Source organism: Amphibalanus amphitrite, unplaced genomic scaffold (genome assembly GCF_019059575.1).
Source record: "Amphibalanus amphitrite isolate SeventyFive unplaced genomic scaffold, NRLGWU_Aamphi_draft 000821F_arrow, whole genome shotgun sequence".
In the NCBI taxonomy this organism is placed as follows: Eukaryota; Metazoa; Arthropoda; class Thecostraca; order Balanomorpha; family Balanidae; genus Amphibalanus; species Amphibalanus amphitrite.
In genome coordinates this window covers 121820-140710 of record NW_024882315.1, presented here as the reverse complement: position 1 = coordinate 140710, position 18891 = coordinate 121820, and the positions used below count along the sequence as shown (strand labels likewise).

At 49.4% G+C, this 18891-nt stretch overlaps 1 protein-coding gene and 2 non-coding genes across 5 annotated transcripts in view; 1 reads left to right on the top strand and 2 right to left on the bottom strand.

Annotated features, from left to right (window-relative positions):
* The window catches only part of LOC122366640 (leucine-rich repeat-containing protein 40-like), a 62236-nt gene that overhangs the window by 42762 nt on the left and 583 nt on the right, over positions 1-18891 (bottom strand). The window contains exons 1-8 of one of the 3 annotated variants that reach the window (XM_043339133.1): positions 18716-18828; positions 12502-13113; positions 11945-12135; positions 11360-11563; positions 11036-11159; positions 10287-10307; positions 9003-9175; positions 680-822 (exon numbers count right to left, since the gene is read on the bottom strand). In XM_043339133.1, coding sequence (XP_043195068.1) covers positions 680-822; positions 9003-9175; positions 10287-10307; positions 11036-11159; positions 11360-11563; positions 11945-12135; positions 12502-13090 — 1445 coding nt within the window. In that variant the 5' untranslated portion in view covers positions 13091-13113; positions 18716-18828. Of the gene's footprint in view, positions 1-679; positions 823-9002; positions 9176-10286; positions 10308-11035; positions 11160-11359; positions 11564-11944; positions 12136-12501; positions 13114-18715; positions 18829-18891 lie in introns of those variants that run through there. The other 2 variants (XM_043339131.1, XM_043339134.1) reach the window with 2 other exon arrangements.
* Trnag-gcc lies at positions 4046-4116 on the bottom strand. The gene has a single exon. It is a non-coding gene; the product is annotated as a tRNA-Gly (tRNA).
* Trnan-guu lies at positions 8379-8452 on the top strand. Its single transcript has one exon. It is a non-coding gene; the product is annotated as a tRNA-Asn (tRNA).

Sequence of the window (18891 nt, the reverse complement as noted above, 5' to 3'; positions counted from 1 at the left end):
CACATAGGAACGGTAAGAAACCGACAGTCATTCTTTCTGCCAAGTGTCATCTTTCTGTGAAGGATTTCTTGGCACTGAGTGTTCAGAAATTGCGTTGTTTTTGGACTGTGTAGAGGCTCACGAGCGACAACATAGGTCAACAACCTGACGTACCTTAAATATGCGACTTGTACCAGAAGATCCAGCTTGATCAAAAGATTGGACATGTCAAATTTCAGCTCTTTAGCTCAAAAGAATTTTGAGCTGTCGTAAAAACCGTCAGTGTGGCACCATATCGCCTCCCCCGCGCGGTCGGAAGGTAAAAGTTCGCCGGCTCTAACTAAACAAATAGTCGTCGTATCTCAAATTCATTGACGGCGTTCGAAGCGTCGTTCAATTTACTTTCGAAACATATCCTAACATTAACATTTAACTGCCTAGCGCAATCTCCAACAAGCAAAAGTTCCGTGCATTCATCCTCATACAGTGTTAGCGGCCGCCGGCTGCCGGCCGCTGGCCCACATTCGCGTCATCAGGGAATGCCGCAACTAATTTATTGTTTCCAACTTTTTTCCCGGAGCGTTCTACCTGGTTTATATAGCCTTGCCGCCGGCCCTGCCACCAAGCCGATGCCATCCCTCTCCCCATGACCCAGGTGGCACCTCGCCCACCCGCACCTGTGAGGGAGCAGCCCACTCACACGGCCAGGTCGTTGTTGCGTAGGTCAAGCCGCTCCAGCCGCTGCAGGCAGCTGATCTCGTCCGGCAGCGCCTCCAGCTTGTTGTTGGACAGGTCCAGCGTCACCACAGACTTGATGCTCTCGACCAGCTCGACGCTCATTTCCTGGGATGGAAACGGAGGGTCAGACTTAGTGGGACAGGGCGGGTTGCTGAACAGGCAGGCAGACACACGGTGAAACGCTTGTGTGAACCATGGCATGTATTGTGTATTGCACACAACCAAGACATGTGGTTCACTGCAGCCGCCGGGTACCGTTAGGCCAAGTGATAGACGCATCGGTGGTTCAGTGGTAGAATGCTCGCCTGCCACGCGGGCGGCCCGGGTTCGGTTCCCGGCCGATGCATTTTGACCGGTCATCAACGCATGCTTCACAGAGACGACCTTGCAATTCGCATTTCTCTCTAATGAACGTTTATTGATCCCAACATGTGGTATTATCAAATAATGAAACACTTCCACCCTCAGTTGCCAGTTGGCACTTCCAATTTACCGGGTGTTCATTAATGAATGGAATAAAGTAGGTAGGCACCAGAAAGATATATATTCATCTCACGTTATCAAATCACACAATGCATTTTCAGGAGGGCTTATCATTTATGATGACATCATCGCGATCACCGCTTGCCACTTGTGTCTCCTACAGGACGTGCTCAAAGTAACACCTTCGCTCGCCGCTCGGCCACGCACGGTTCTGCCCGACGCTGTGTGTGCCGGACCATCTTCCTCAGCTGCTCCTTGCTTATGTTCTGGTGAAGTCCTCCACGACCTTCTTCAGTTCTTTGATTGTTTCCGGCTCCGATTCCATCACGCGATCCAAAGCTTGGGTCCAGAACGAGAAATCCAGGCAGGACAGGTCGGGACTGTATGCGGGCCAGTGCAGATGGCACTTCCGCGCGAGATCGTTGAACTTCGATCGAGGAAGGCCATGACAGAATTAGGATCTTCAATACCTTTCCAATGGACATTTTAGCTCTTCGTACGCCAGCCGAGCATGAGCTGTGGCATTTTTCCGGAAGAAATCCTTGACCTGTTCCATTTCACCAGGGATCATCGGCTGGTGCCCAGAGCGCACACATGGCCGTGTCGCTGCAACCATCCTAAATCTTTCCACCAAACTCTGAAAAGCATTCAGATGTGGTATTGCTGCTGGTTTTCTCGGAGAGAACTTAAGGCGGAAAGCCCGCCTAACCACGGTAAGACTTTCCAACCCGGCACACTGCTCCACAACCCAACCCGCTTGTTCATAATTGAACGGCGAGTTTGTCTTGAATTGCCGATTTGGGCTCTTCGAAACCAGAGCCATTCACAAGCGTTTGGAGGACACCGTGATTAAAGTTATCATGTATTAAAAAATGATAAAGCCAATGCTTCATATTTACAAGGCAAAAAATGCGCGTGCATGATTTATTGTTATCACGTGACGTAGCAACTTTATTCCATTCATTAAAGGTAGTGTGCCAGCTTTCTTGGACCGTATGGAGTTAATGGCCCAGATAAGGAGAACCGGATTTTTAGAACTTATCCATACCTTCAAAACTCATGGAAACGTCTTAAATTCTTCAAATTTTGAGTACCCCAGTGCGAAATTCGCCCCGACGGGTTGTCGGTCGTACCCCAACCACATTTCACACCACTATGAACAATAAATGCACACACTGAAATCGCTATTACCGATATGCTCATCCAATCAAGTTTCGATAAACCCGTTCATCATCAGCTCCTGCGGTTTCGAACACGCCTGTTAGGTGGTGCGGTAGACCACGCCCAAAGCCAGGGCCCCGGCAACGTGAGGTAGCCGAGTCAGGGCAGCGTGCCTTGACCCAAGCCGGAGCCGCGCGTCCTCCCGTTGTCATGTGATAGCCCGGGGCTGCCCGCGGGGATGCGGTAGACCGCGCCCAAAGCTGCGGCCCCGGCTTGGGTCAGCGCACGCTGCCCCGACTCGGCTACCTCACGTTACCGGGGCCCTGGCTTTGGGCGCGGCTTCTGCTCATACTTTGTGGTGCGGTGGTGGTGCGTCGGGCTGCGCGCTCTGACTTCGGCCAAGAAAAATGCGTCAGCTGATCATTGTCATTTCTGCCACTTGCGTGTGGTGAAATGGGGTCATAACTTATAAGACGGCTTTTTCATATCAATTATTTTACATAAAATCATATTTCAAACCATAAATAATGTTCGACAGCCAAATAAAAGAAACAATACCAATACGGGCTTACAGTTTAAGGCTCGACATTGTGTTGTCTACGATTAGACAGCTGATAACTCATTCCCGTACCTACGTCGTATGGTCGTAACACTATAATGACCTTTGCTTATTGTCACAAGTGCGCCGCATTCGCGATTGTTGCCCGACGCCTGTTTGCAGGTGAGCCCACTACAGTTGTTATACATATCTAAAAACCGATAAACTTTTAGGCGAAAAAGGCACTATTCCAGGCCCATTTTTGATTTTTTTGCGATATTAGGTAAAAACAGAAGCTTCTTATCCTAGGAAAAATAAAATGGGAAATCTTTCAAAGGTGGCACACTACCTTTAATGAACACCCGGTAATCAATACACTGAAATATACACGAACATGAGCTTCAGAGCCATCGGATGCACACTCTAAATCACCCTTGCAATGTTGCACTGATCGCAGCATCTGTCCAGCCACTGATGGTCAGGTGTCAAGCGCCCAGCTGCACATCTCTCGTCTTCAGCTTGCCGTCCATTCATGCCGTCACCCCCCAGAGTAGATTCATGCCGTCACCCCCACCTCTGTACCTGTATTGCCAGACTCTGGCGGATGGTTGTAGCCCCTACGCGTGCCATCACTCCAACCATAGACTCCTTTAGACTCCTGTTTAAAGGAGTCTATGCTCCAACTTATCCTAACGCCATTACACGATGCACAAAAGCCCTCCTATGAAATAAAAACGTCACATCCGTCCTTGCCATCCTAAGGATAAATCTATCCGCATCCCACCTCACGCTCCCTTTCCGGAATGGCGGTCACCCCACGGCTCACCTGACAACCGATACATGAAGTGGGGTCCACACCAGGAGCCGTCAAAACCCTCTCTGGGATGACCGTTTGAGAAGCGGGCGGCTGTCCCGACGGGGCGATCCAGTCCCATTGAGATGGTTTCGCTTCCAAGGAACACCGTCGGTGCTCAGCACAGCCCAATGTCTATGTCCTATCCTAATGCCTCATAGCTCTGCAATGGCCGAAAGAGCTTGTTCCCAACAAAAAAGAATAACATCACAGATCCAACAACACAGAAGCGATTGGCGAACGCGGGGTGAAGCGACCCACCATACGAGAAGCAAACGTAAGACCAATCAAAATGCATCGGCCGGGAATCGAACCCGGGCCGCCCGCGTGGCAGGCGAGCATTCTACCACTGAACCACCGATGCACATGACTAACATCTGAAATCACTTTTCCGTTTCAGGGCGTTCCGCACGAACCTCATCCAGTTTAACGATCAGCAAAAAGCTGCTTGTCACTGCCGATCTATAGTCCGTTCCGTGCGGCGTGCGGCCCGAAGTCGTGAAAGTCAAAAGCCGGCTCCGGGGTTTGACGGCGATAGGCCGGCAGGTCCACCTGCAATGGGTGCCCTCGCACTGCGGACTAGAGGGGAACGAGAGAGCGAGAGGACTCCATCGCCAAGGAGGCAAGTAAACTCGTCCAGGACCAGGCACCTATCAACGTCCATACGGCCTACCGGGCCGCCGCCAGATTGGCGAGGACCCGTACCATCCGGGCCTGGCCGGCCGGCTGGCTCCACCAGCTGACGGGGGATCGACTCCCGCCGGCCGTAGCCGGCGGAGACCGGTCAGCGGCGGTGGACGTACACCAGCTCCGCGCCCGCCACTGGACCAGCTCTACCCAATGACGCCACAGAGTCGGGCTGGCGCCCTCCCGGCTGGAGGGGTGCAAGCAGTGCGACGATCGACACTACAGGGCCGCGCTCTGCCCCGTCTGCCGGGAGGAGGCGGACACCCCCCAGCATGTCCTCCTGCGCTGCCCGGCTCTGATGGCCACCCGCCATCGACTGCTGGGATCTATCAACCCCGAGCTGGAAGAGGTGCGGAGCGACGTCGTCGTGACCCACAGGTCCCTACAGAGCCGGACGGTTACGTCTCAGCTGTCAGACGGAGGGACGAACAACAACAACAAGTCGTGAAAGAAAACCAGGAGCCCATGGCGTCGCAAAACCTGCGGCTCCAACACCTTAATCCGTATCGGTGGTTCAGTGGTAGAATCGAGGCCATACATAGGGTAGAATGCTCGCCAGCCATGCGGGCGATTGAAGATGCACCTTGTCGCTAGCTGCCCGCGCGCAGCGGCTAGGCGTAACTGGAACGAGGCGAGAGTTGTAGCACGATGTGACGTCTCTCGGCGAATGGTTGGGCAGGTTGAGGTAATGATGCGACTTGAAAATTCCTTAGAAAATATCCTCAGGCCCGTACGGCCGCGGTAGGTCAAAACTGCCGAAAACGTAGCAGCATGTCAGCGGCAGTCCAACGAAGTCCGGGGGTCTGATGGACAGAAAAGTCCTACCATCTTCGTCAGCTGGCTTACAAGGGGTTCCTGGCCAGGCACGTCAACCCGAGTGTCAAGGCGACTTGCCCTAAAGGCCACTTCGCAAATCAACAGCACGGAGCACTTTCCAACAACGCCGCTGCTGTCCAGGCCAAACTGACAGAGGAGCTCGGCGGGCCAGATTACCCGTGGATGAATGAGAGGAAGCGGCCTTATTCTCCCGACCTCAACCCGTTCGACTAAAGCGTGCCGAATATTCTGCAGTATGAGCTTTCATCCCAATCTTGAGTCGCTGAAAACTCGCATCATGGCAGCATGGGAGGATCTGAAAATGTCCTCCATCGTCGAAAGTCAAAACCAGCAACCGCTTTCGGCCCCACATCGAGACCGTCGTCGGCGCAGACGGCGGTTACATTGAATGAGTAGGTAGTGGAAGGGTGTGGTTAGGCGTCGCCGGTCATTAGCTGTAATTGTTGAATATGTTTGAACCAAACACATTTGTTTAAAAAATCCTGAAAAGCACCAGGACTTTCCGGACACCCAGCACACTGTTCACTCATCTGTCCACGGACGGATTGTACAAAAATCGGACTTTCGACAGTATCGTCCCATCAGCCTACTTCCATGTCTATCCAAAATTCTAGAAAAACTTGTCTTTTCATCAATCTACTCGCATCTCACTGAACACGACCTACTGACAGACAGACAGAGTGGTTACAGGGCAGGACATAGTACACAACTGCAACTGACATACATCACTCAGACACTCACAACATTTACAAATACCTAGACTCGGGACGTGACGTGACTGCTATTTACCTCGACATATCAAAATACTTTGACAAAATTTGGCATGACGGACTTCTCTACAAATGCAAAAACGAATTTCACGTCACTGGAACACTCTTATCTTGGATAAAATCATACTTGACAGAACGAACGCAACGCGTAAGAGTAGGAGACTCCCTATCCACTACAAAGACGATCAGAGCAGGCTGCCCACAGGGCTCAGTGTTGGGACCGTTACTTGCACTCATGTACCTTAACGGACTTAAAGACAAAGTGACCAATGACATCCTTTTCTACGCCGACGACACGTCCATCCACGCATCACACACAACGGAAGACATTAACACGGTACAAGACTCTCTACAGCGCGACCTTGACTCCATCGACGAATATGCCAAGCAATGGGCAATACAATTTAACAGCAAAAAAAAAAAAAAAAACGGTTCAACAAACTTTCAGTCGCAAAACACACCCAGCGATTCCAACATTACACTTCGCAGACTCGCAGGTCAGAACATTGCGACGAACACAGCTACACATAAACACCTAGGCATCACATTCTCCCAAGACTTAAGATTCCACACACATATCACTAACATCATTAAGAAAGCAAACATCGCATTAAGCCCATTATATCCTATTGCCAAACACATTCATAGAGACACGCTCAATTTAATATACACAACATACGTAAGACCACACCTAGACTATTGCGACATTGTTTTTGACGGTAATATAACTGTAGATGACGCATTACGACTAGAGAGAGTGCAGAATCGAGCGGCAAGACTTGTGACTGGGGTTCCCTTCAGGACTTCGACAGACAGACTTAGACAGGATCTGGGATGGGACACACTTAAGACCCGACGCAAACTACACAGACTACAGTTCTTCCACAAACTGACCACCACAACCCACCAACAACCAGAGTATGTCACACGCATACTACCACATACACGAATCACTGACACTCACAGAACTCTCAGAAATTATACAACACTAACACTTCCCCCTAACAGAACTACTAGCTTTCAGCGATCCTTCATTCCCGCCACCATACGCACATGGAACACACTACCCAACTCTCTCAGAACACAAGTATCACCCAAAAAGTTTCAGGATGGTCTTATAAGCCTCTTCGGCACACCAAAACCACACGCTTATTTCTCTTTTGGCTCAAAACTCGGCAACGCATTCCATACACAAATCAGGACAGGAAGCCTCCCATTAAATGCCAATCTCTACCAGCTCCAGAAACTCTCCACCCCTCATTGCGTTTGTCACAATGAACCAGAAACAATACACCATTTTCTTTTATCATGCCCTCTTTATCAGGAAGTCAGAGCTAACCTTTTCACTTAGCTTTCACTGGTCTTAGGTAACCAAATTCTAAATTTACCTCGAAGAGACCTAATCCACAATTTAATACACGGAGACAGTACCACCACAAGCACTGACGGCGGCCGTGAGGCCGCGGCGCTCTTCCAGGACTTCGTGGTCAGGGCGATGGCACTGCGGCGGGCGGCAGGGGCGGCTGCTGACTCAGCGGAGGAGTAATCTCACACTCCTGTTTATGTTCGCCTTTCATTTAATTTATAGTTATGTTGGTGTATTATGTTAATCCCGGCGGTGTCATGTTTTGTTAAGTTCTATTGAATGTGGAGAGGTGCCTTGAGTTAAGCTTTAGGCTTTTGCACCAATCCTATTTGTATGTTTTGTGTGTCTTTACTTTGTCTGGTCTGTTAAAATAAATGAATTGAGTTGAGTTGATGTGCACTAAGCTCTAGTAAATGGTATGATTGTGACCTCAGATAGACATCCGTGCCTGTGTCCAGTATGCTTCCACTCTTGAACAATAGGAGCTCTTGTGAAGGGCGGTAGCGGGACGATCAGAGGCGAATGGGCAACCACGGGACCGCTTGCAAAGTGCGGAGCTGGGGTAGCGGCAGCCTGACATTCTGGAGAGGGGCCAGCAGCAGGGTAGCGGTGACCTCCGACCTCAGGCATAGGAGAGATGCCTGACCCATGCCTCTCACAGCTGTTACAGCAAGCGCTGGAAATACGAACGAAGCTGAAGCGAGCTGTCAAATGTCTCGTATTTTAAGCACGTCACTACGCCTACAGCAAAAAAAAAAAAAATACTACAGGCTCCACGAGACGCGGTGGCCATTCGGCTGTTCACGATAAGGCGTGTGCTGTGCTCGCGCAACGTCTTCGAGAGACCCGACCCTGCGGCCTGGTTGGCCATGCGATATGTCAAGAGACGACAGCGTCATCGCAGACCGTCAGAAACCCCAGAACCGCTAAAACTGAGGAAAATCTGGCTTCCGAAATACATCACGAGCCTCCGTGGCGCAATTGGTTAGCGCGTTCGGCTGTTAACCGAAAGGTTGGTGGTTCGAGCCCACCCGGGGGCGGCTCGTTCTTTAGTCACTGGTTCTCTATAAGACGTTGAGGAAGTGTCTGCTCTCACACGTCAAAAAGGGACCCATGACTGCCGACGTTATGCCCTACAACAACCGCGTCTACATGGGGATTGTTGCAAGTTTATAGCTCCGCCCGTGATGTTGCAATTGGTGCCTATGATGCTCTACAAATTACAAAATGCTTTCTCAATCTACCAAGATCACTGCATCGAAATTATCGCAAAATAAATGAGCTGAAGCCTAGTCAAAAATGTTATGTGACCAGGCATAACGAGACCCGCCCATTTGGTTGGATTTCCCTCAGTTCCAGAATAATGCCCATAATTCAAGTTTATAACGGCAGAGGCATTACCAAATGTGTATCAGTACCAACTAGCGCAACCCCAGAAACGTCAATAACGATGGGCACGTGGGCGTTTACATAATGCGTTTACCGACAGTAACAGTGGCTTACTTACAACTGTGCCGTTAGTCTATTGACGCCAGTTGATTATCTCATTCCTCACGCGGTGACGAGCTGGCACTCTGCTAAGCGACTGACCTTGATCTGATTGAAGCCGACGTGGAGCTCTTTGAGCGCGTGGCAGTCGGTGAGCTCGGGCAGCTCGGTGAGCTGGTTCTGGCGCAGGTCGAGCACCTCCAGCTGGTAGAGCTGGCCCATGGAGGCGGGCAGCGCCGTCAGGGAGTTGCGCGACAGGTCCAGGTGGCGCATACCTGGCGGAGACGGCGCCAGGCGATAGTTCACCGCTCAGACGACAGGAAACAACGACACGAAATATAAACACCTGAACAGCATTGAACAAACCATTGTAACTTGTCATTGTAACTTGTAAGGATATCAAACAATGACACTCATACAATCAGAGAGTGATCACCAATTATTCTGCAAATAGATGTAGCAATGCAGCCACAAACAAAATAGTACTGTAGCCACAAAAACTGGTGAGATTTGAAAAATGCGCAAAATGCACACACATAATGGTGGAAACATGAACGTTGCGCTAACAGCTAGCGCTACATAATTATTCTGCAGCAAAAAATCGGCATTCATTGTCCGTTGAAATCACGAACAGACGAGCATGCATGCTAATCTCCTTTCTAGCAATGACAAAATTAGCACAATGGTACAGGGACCTTTATCGCTTATTTTCATTCACTTCAATTATTCGACAAACTCAACATTCAATCACACATTAAACATGTAACATTCATGCCTTTATTCATTCGAATAAACTTTATTCGATGCGACTGGAATCTGGGTACAAAACGTTTCCTAAGTGCATTTTAAACAGTCATTCGCCAGCCTTGAGATATGGAGGAAATTGGACAAAACGGCAGCTGTTCAATCGAAATTCAGAGCGATCATAAACCCAAACAAGTGGATAAAACAGATGCCTCATTCATGGGTCAACCCGTTGCATTGAATAGGTTTCTGGTTAAAAGTCCATCTCTGATGCCAATGCGTGCTCTCTCATCCAGCATCAAATTATCTCTTCAGTGGGCTTATGTACACTACCTACTTCATAATACCTACAAAAACACATGGCAAAGTGTTTCAGTTATAATTAATGTTACGTCCTGTAGGTGTGATGAAATGAATGGGGGTGAAACAATAAAGGTGAACGCTTTCGGGTGGGATTTGCACAGTGCACCATGCTGGCTGGCGACATACACGGTGCATCTGGTGCCGGGGCTGCCACGTGCATTTCGGACAGTGCGCGGCGTGCGTGCGGCAGTAGCGTACGACTTGGCACCAGCCACAGCGGGGCTGGGGCGCGAGGTGGGACGGGGACGGGGCGTGGCGGGGTGAGCCGGCAGTCCTTACCTCCACCGTGGTGGCCGGCGCCTGGGACAACGACAGCAGCGTCAGTGGCCGAGGCGCGCGGACGGCAGTCACACACACACACGAACACTTATACCGCCAACACATATGCGTGAATTACGTATGCATATCGCTCATGGGATGTTCAGTGAAGCACAGACGCCACCGCGGCCATTTAGCCCGCCCAAAAGTAAGGGCAAGCTAAGCTGTGTGGGCCTCGATGAGGAAAAATAGCAGGAATGCAGCATAATATAAGACGGCGGAGGCTTCACAAGCAAGCGATAATTTTTAAATGCTGTGTACGCTGCATTGCATTGCAATTAATGTAATGTTTATCCATTCATGTTCATGTTTTCAATGTTATATATGTTATGATTCTATGTTATCTATGTTATGATATCTATGATTCATGTTATCTATGGTTTATCTAATGTCCATATAGCTTATTTCTCCAACAAATGCAATTTCGTTAGTTGGGATATGAAGAAATTAATGTCATTCCTGATTTTCACCAGCGTCCTGCAGTAAAAATCATGCAGAATGCCGACCTCAGAGCTGCCGCCCGCCACGCATCATGTCTCGCTAGCCGATTAAATCCACGTTTCAGCCTACACCCATGCCTCCTGTTGTCTCTCGCAGCCACATACAGCCCTCGTGCCCCAATTACTTCTTTCTCCTGCTGCCGTCTTTTTGGCAGGCCGGGCGCCCTAACCACGTCTCTCAGCAGAAACCCTCTCTCCCACGCCACTCACTGGTCATGGAGCCGATCTCGTCGGGCAGAGAGGTCAGCCGGTTATCGGAGGCCGCCAGCCGCGTCAGCCGGTGAAGGTAGCCCAGTCCGGAAGGAAGCGAGGTCAAACAGTTGTGAGACACATCCTGCAAAGCAAATGGAAACATGTCAACAGTCAGTTGTTGGCTGGCAACGACACACCGGCGAATAGCGTCAGAACGGAAATTGCAAACCGTTGTGGTGTATTTTGGCTATTCATGCCCGATTACAATGCAGCATGAAAATTCGTAACACGTCTCCTCAAAGATCACACGTCATTCGATGCGAGTGCGTCTGTCTGTCTCACCAGTAGCTCGAGGTCCAGGCAGTCGCCGGTCTGTTCGGGCAGCTGCTCCAGCCGGTTGTGGTCGGCCAGCAGCTGGCGCAGCGTCGTCACGCCGAACAGCTGTCCGGGCAGCTGGCGCAGCTGGTTGTGGCTGACCACCAGCCGGGTCAGCGACTGCAGATGGCCCACCGACTCCGGCAGCGACGTTAGCGCGTTGTCGTGCACCTGCAGCAGCCGTGGATAGCTGGTGATCTCCTTGGCACGCACTTGCTAACAACGGAAAGTCAGGACAAGGCACAAACCGAGTCCTGGGTTTGAGACGAACACCGTAATTTGCGCTCTCACCGTTCTTATACGCAACCAGCGTTATTTTCTTTTACTGCATAAATAATGCAGGTGACGAAGCTTGTTCAAAATGGGATTTTAAGTCACCCCCCCCCCCAAAAAAAAACAATAGACAATCTTCTATCATAACCTTAACCCTGTGCAATAATAAACAAGAATTATTGAAAGGACAACACATACGTCGAAATCGTCCTTAGCATATCCTGACGGGGCACACTACGCTGTCAGAGCTCTCACATCCCGAACTAAGAGCTGACTCACGTCCAGCGTGGTGAGGTGTGTGAGCAGGCCGAGCTCGTCCGACAGCGCCGTCAGCCGGTTGCCGCAGAGCAGCAGCTTGGCCAGCGGCTTCTGGTCCCACCAGCGCTCCTCGCCGCCGCCGTCCATCTCCATTGTCAGCTGCTTGGCCTCCTCGTTGTCGATCTCGTTGATGCGCCACACCTTCGGCGGCACTGCAACAGGTGAGGTTACAGAGATTACAACAGGTTAGTCAGTTACAGAACGAGATTAGCCGGGATGGTACAAAAGCGATATTAAAACGACATCGCATTGCGTATGATGTTTGAATGCATCTTATGGATCATGGATTATATCGATAAATGTAATAGAAACTGGGGCGCAAGGTTATCTTTGAAGACTAATAAATACGTGAAAAACATAGGTAACCGTTTATCCAACCATAAAATCGAAGCATTAGCTAGGTGAAAAACTCATGTCGAAGCCCCCAGAATCAATAATATGAGAATGTTAATATTTTACTGGCGGAAACCATTGCTTCCTGACTGACGCCAGCGGTCCACGTTGTGGGAGGGGCTCACCTTCGGTCAGCTCGCGACTGGAGAGGTTCAGCTGGCCGCTCCGTCTCGCCGCCTTGATGATGGCCGGGTGCAGCTGGCTGGTGTCGCCCGGCGTGGCGAACAGCGGCGCGCCGCCCCCCACAGTGGCCATGCCGCGCGGCCGCGGCCGGCCCTGGCGCGGCCCGGCGGCTGCCTTCACCAGCGGGCGGGCCGCCGGCTGCCGGCCGGCCCCGGACGGATCGCTGGCAGACAGCGGCTTCCGAGCTGTGCGCGCCGACTGGGCTGCCGCCGCGGCACGCGCGCCGCCCGTGCGCGGTTTGGAGCCCGCTGCAGAGGCACTGGCAGGGTGGGAGGATGGAGGACGGCCGCCCGCCGCTCCCACCCGGGGAGCCGCCCTTGGTGCAGAGTCATTCTCTTTTGATGCTAGTGTGGGTTTGGAGCCCAGCTTCCCTGCAGCTGTATGTGCACCAGGTTTTGGTATACTGTTCGGTGGCTTTAGGGTGCGATGAGTCGGAATCCCTCTTGAAGCCCTCTCCTGGTTGAGAGCCTTGCCTCTCTTATCAGGATTAGAAGTATTCTCTTGCATTCCAGTTTCTCCTTCTTGAGACATTGTAGCAGCTTCAGATCACAAGTCTGAAACACATTAGAGGATGAATTAAAGCAATAACATTATGTTTGGAGTCTGAGCCAACAAAAAATGACTCCATAGCTCTCTTTTTAAAGTGCCCTTTGTAAATGACCATAGCATACAATCTCATCTACAGCATGATGAAGGAAAGGGCCTGGGAGGGGGGAGGGGGATGGCACCTTTATATAGCTGAATATGGAACTGGTACCTCACCAATTTTGTAGGAGCCAGCTAAAATGAGTAATTTCTAAGGCATCCCTTGCCAATCCTCAGGCAAAAAAGATCAATATTCCTATTCAATTATGCCCATTGGCTATTCCCAGACCATAGAACAATTAACTATGAACCAAAATGACATATTGACACAAAATTTGTCAAGACAACAAACTGCACAACTATCAGCAAAAACAGTTTTGAGTTCACTAGCATCTAGCTGGACCCTTATGTTGCCAAGGTGTCATCCTTATAATGTGCATTGATGATTGACCTCAGTTCTTAAAAGATGCCCATCAGGGTAGGGTCACTGAGTAGTGAGTACTGACCTAGGTTGACCTTTGACTTTTGAGACATGTCTTTTGTTAGGTATTTTTGTAACAAAACATCTTATGTCAACATGTGCATATTAAATAGACTTGACGTCATTTACCACTGATTTATTCCAAACTGGCAATGATCACGCCATTCTGAAATGACAAGGATAACACACGTGAGGACAAGGTAAGTAATAGGAGGTGACGACAGAACAAAGCTCAAAAGGAAACACGCATAGGAGGCACCCACTACTGTATCCCCTCCCGAGACTTTCAAGTCGAAAGTCTGACGCTGACATTTACAGACCCCATTCACCTATCAATGGGCCAATCCACCGAAATGAGGGTCATCAACAACCCATACGTATCACTAATTTATGGTGGCAGATGACACTCCAAACATGAACATCGCTCAAACGAACATGACCAACGCTGAAACGAGCATGAGCACCGCTCAGGTAAACATGAGCACCGTCCAAACGAAAATAAACACTGCTCAAACGAACATAAAGGCGATACCAAGACGCTTTCATGTAAGCAGGTAATTATCCTGTAAGAATGGTGGGGGGGGGGGGGGGGGCGGCTTGGCCTGGTGGAGCGACGAAGCTGCATAACACCACGCTCTGGTCCGGTCTCGCGTCGTGGCGAGCAGTTGTGGCTGTCGGTGGGAACCGGTGATGATCGAGGACTGTCGGCGTTGCCGGCATCGTGGTGTGACTCGGGAAGCGTTTGCGATGTGCAAGGCTCGCCCGGTGTGGTAGGTTCAGATACCGTTCGTGGCGGGGATGAAACACGCGGTCGCGTCGAGTGTGAGTTAGGATGCGGGACATCTGGCGGGCCGCTGAACCGAGGAGCACTGTGACCGTCCGTGGAGCGTGGTCCTGGGAAGGAGAGTGCAGGAATCGGTGCTCATGTTTACCTGAGCGGTGCTCATGCTCGTTTCAGTGTTGGTCATGTTCGTTTGAGCGATGCATCTTAGCATGTATGTAAGTCACCTGCCTGCAAATGAACACAATCACATCTCATAATAGAGGTAAAATCTAGGGACTAGGATGATGCTCTATTACCAGCTTCAATTGCATAAAAATTGCTAGCTGCACTCTGCAGGAACGGGAGAAGCGACGGTATTCTTTGGTCATTCGGGGTCTGACTGCTACTACCCCATCCGGAGTTGTGTCAGAATTTGGTGATATCACATCTTGTGTGCTCGGAACAAGGGTCACTCTTAGTGAGGTGATAAGAATCCCCAACAATCCTGGCCTCTGGCGTGCCAAGGTTATGGACACTGAAAACAGGAAATTGGTTCTAGACAGGGCAAAGCAGCTCAAGGGCTCCCGTTACGACCACATATTTATCCGAAAAGATCTCACATACATTCAAAGAATGGAACTGAAACAGAGGAGAGAGACCCTTGCCCAGTCATCGGCGGGGGCACGAGGCGGCCAGATTCAACCTGGTTCAGCTCGTGGTTCAGCCCAAGACCAGAGCCTGAGTGGTGAGGGGGCTGCTGTGGGGGCTGCTCCTGCAGCGGCGGCGGGGGCTGTTCCGGCAGCGGTGGTGGGGCTGCTTCTGCCGCAGCTCCTTCAGTCGACTCCAATCAAACACAGCCTGAGACTGGAGGAGGATCAAATCCTCCTGCTTCCAACTCTGTGACCCCCAGGGATGAGGTCGATCGATCTGATGGTTCAGAGTCAAACTAGCATGCTCTACAAACAAGACATATCACTTTGTCATGAAATGCTGTTTAGTCAATATGAAAGGGCTGTATTCCAAAATGAATTCCTTGGGTAACTTTGTTCATGTTAATGATCTTAAAGTGCTGTGCATAACCGAATCCCACTTGACAGCATCCATCCTCAGTTCAGCTATAGCTATTCCTCACTTCAACCTGCTAAGGAATGATGTTCAGGGTAGAGTGCACAAGCATGGCGTTTGTGCCTTTGTTCATGAGGATATTCTAGTGGACTGTGTGGTTTCCCCAATGAGTAATGCTCTTTTCTTTCGTTTAGCAAAGCAGGATGTCTACATCCTAGTAGTGTATAGACCTCCATCATATTCAGACTATGAGAACGAGGCTTTAGCCCATGCATTGGAAGAGTTAGTTTGTGGAAAGGAAGTAATTGTTGTTGGAGATTTTAATCTTCCTAACATTCATTGGAAGTCTAACAAAGAGCTCCCATCCCTTATGGTTCCACCATTAGAATCTATGTTTTTGAATGTCTTTATCGCTCTGGGACTGACCCAATGGGTAGTCGAGCCAACGTTTCCGAGTTCAGGAAATACCCTCGATCTTCTGCTAACCTCCAATGACGACCAAATCGGAAATGTTACGGTCCTCCCTCCACTGCCTTCTTGTGATCATTGCCCGGTTTTGTTTGAATTCGTGTTTCAAGGTGACTTTGTTTCTGATTCGTCCCCAGGAGCCCCAAGGTATGATTGGCACAAAGGCAATTATGACAGGCTAAACGACCTAATAGCTATGATTGACTGGGACTTCGAATTTGATTATCTTAGTGTATCCACTGCTGTTGACAAGTTCACTGAGACCCTGACCTCCCTGGTTACTCAGTGTATTCCCCAGTGTAAGACTGCTCGCAAGGATAAGCCACCATGGAGAACCAGGCCCCCGAGAGGACTGTTGCGTCGTAGACAGGAGGCATGGGAGGGTTATAAAAGAGCCAGATTACGTTGTGGTCGTAAATCGGTTGTAGCCCTTGAAGCATATTCTGCTTTTGCTGCTGTTAACAAAAGTGTGCATAGTTTCGAGGCAAAATCTCAGGCAGACTATGAACACAGTCTCATTGATAGGTTTAAAGAGAATCCCAAGCTGTTACACTCATATGTGCGCTCAAAAAAGTCTGTTCCGTCCTCCGTGGGTCCCCTGAAGCTTTCAAATGGAAAACTTTGTTCTGATCTCGCAGCCATGAGTGAATGCTTGGCTTCATCATTTGCAGCTGTTTTTTGTCAGAATGTCCCATCTCTTCAAGAGCCACATCAGTTGTATGAAGGTCACATTGATATGTTACATCTGTCTATTGACGTGGTGAAGTCCGAGCTTTTATCCCTCGATGTCAATGCTGCTATGGGTCCCGATGGTATCCACCCTATGGTACTCAGGAGGTGTAGTGAATCCTTGGCCTATCCGCTCTTTGTGATTTTCTCCAAGTCACTCGAGGAAGGGACAGTTCCTGTGGCTTGGAAGAGCTCAACCATTATCCCTATTTTTAAAAAGGGGCATCGTTTCGAGCCACTTAATTATAGACCAGTGAGCCTTACCCCTGTTTGCTGCAAAACCCTGGAACGCATCATTACTAGCCACTTGCGGCTCTATCTAGAGGACAATGATCTTCTTTCTGATCATCAGTTTGGGTTTCGCCAAGGGAGATCCACTGCAGAGCAACTTCTTTTGGCTTACGACGAGATCGCGGACCTCATGGATTCTGGATATGTTGTGGACTTAGTGTTGTTCGATTACAGTAAGGCTTTTGATATTGTTTGCCACAAAGTCCTGTTAACGAAGCTCCAGTCTATTGGCATTACCAGTCAGCTCTTAACATGGATAGCATCATTCCTATCTGGCAGGGAGATGAGAGTGTCTGTTAGCGGACATCTCAGTGGCCCCAGACCTGTACACAGTGGTGTGCCTCAGGGTTCGGTCTTGGGACCGCTACTTTTTTTGGTCTATATAAATCACATTGGCTCCAAATTGATATCAAAGTACAAGATATTTGCAGATGACATCAAGATTTATTCCGGTGTGAAGTATCCTCGCGGACATTGCCCGACTGTGATTCCATCTGTTCAGAATGATATAGACTTGTTGGTCAATACGTCTGTATCATGGGGTCTCAAGATTAACAGAGAGAAATGTGCAGTCCTACGTTTCTCGAAAGCGCCACCTTCATACTCCCTCGAGGGTAGTCCCCTTCCTGTCTGTGACTCACACGGTGACCTTGGTGTCCTGGTGGACACAAGGCTTAGATTTCACGAACACATCGGATCTGTTGCACACAAAGCGTCTGGTTTATGTTACAGTTTTCTCAAGTCAACTGTCTGCCGCTCATCTGATTTCATGTTGTTCCTCTTTAAAACTCACATAAGACCACTGATAGAGTATGCTTCATGCGTGTGGAACACTGGCTACAAGGGCGATATGGTTAAACTGGAACGTGTGCTAAGGATGTGGTCTAGACATATAGATGATTTGCAGAATCTGAATTATGAGGAGCGTCTGCGAAAACTTGATATGTATTCAGTCGCAGGAAGGCTTCTGCGCGCAGACTTAATCCAATATTGGAAAATATTTAATGGTAAAAGTCATATAAAACCTGAGACGTTTTTCTCTCGTCCATTACACGGCTGCACTCGAGGCCATTGTTACAAGATACGCGTGCCACATGTTACACTAGATGTTCGTCGTCGCTCTTTCTCCATCCGATGTATACACATCTGGAACGGCCTCCCAGAAAACGTTGTGACCGCACCTGACTCAACTAGCTTTAAGAGGGCCTTGGCCGATGCGATTCGTGACGAACTGTACCAGCCTGCGGAGTAGTTGATGATGAGCAACTTCGTGTCAAATATTCTTGATTCACATGTATTTTTTCGTATGAGCTATTTATGTGGATGCTATAACTCCAGTTGCTATGTAACCCCTCTATACTCGCGAATTCTTATCTCAACTGGCGCATCCTTTGATCCTGGGTTCCCTTGCCTTGACTATCCTTAGGGCTGTCAGGCTTGGTGAACCCTACCAGGTGAGAATACCAGGTGAGAATGCAGGTTATTAAAGCCCAAACTTTGTTCTCACTTTCGACCAAACCGTACCTAATCAGTAATCATTAATTAAAAGCTATGAAGCTGACATGAAATTAAAATCAACTAGGCTCACTGGCTTGGTACAGGTTCACTGGCAAAAGTGTGGATGACATAGTGATGATAAAAAAACAGAATCTAACCTGATCTAACCTTACCTACTGCACTACAACCTTGAACTTATCAACCTACAACCTACCAACCTTCAACCTATAACCAACCATACCATCTACACATATACTTGTTCACCCAAGCGGTTCACCTAAATTTTTCCAGATCAATGGCCACCGTTTTCATACAGCTTGTCACACTCTTGACTCATTAGGAACTGGCAAGCCTACTGCTATGACAACAAAGCCAGTGATTTTCTGTTGACAAGGTTAATCTCACATGATTATGATGAATAAATTGAAATGCTTCAAATGCAATGCAACAAAA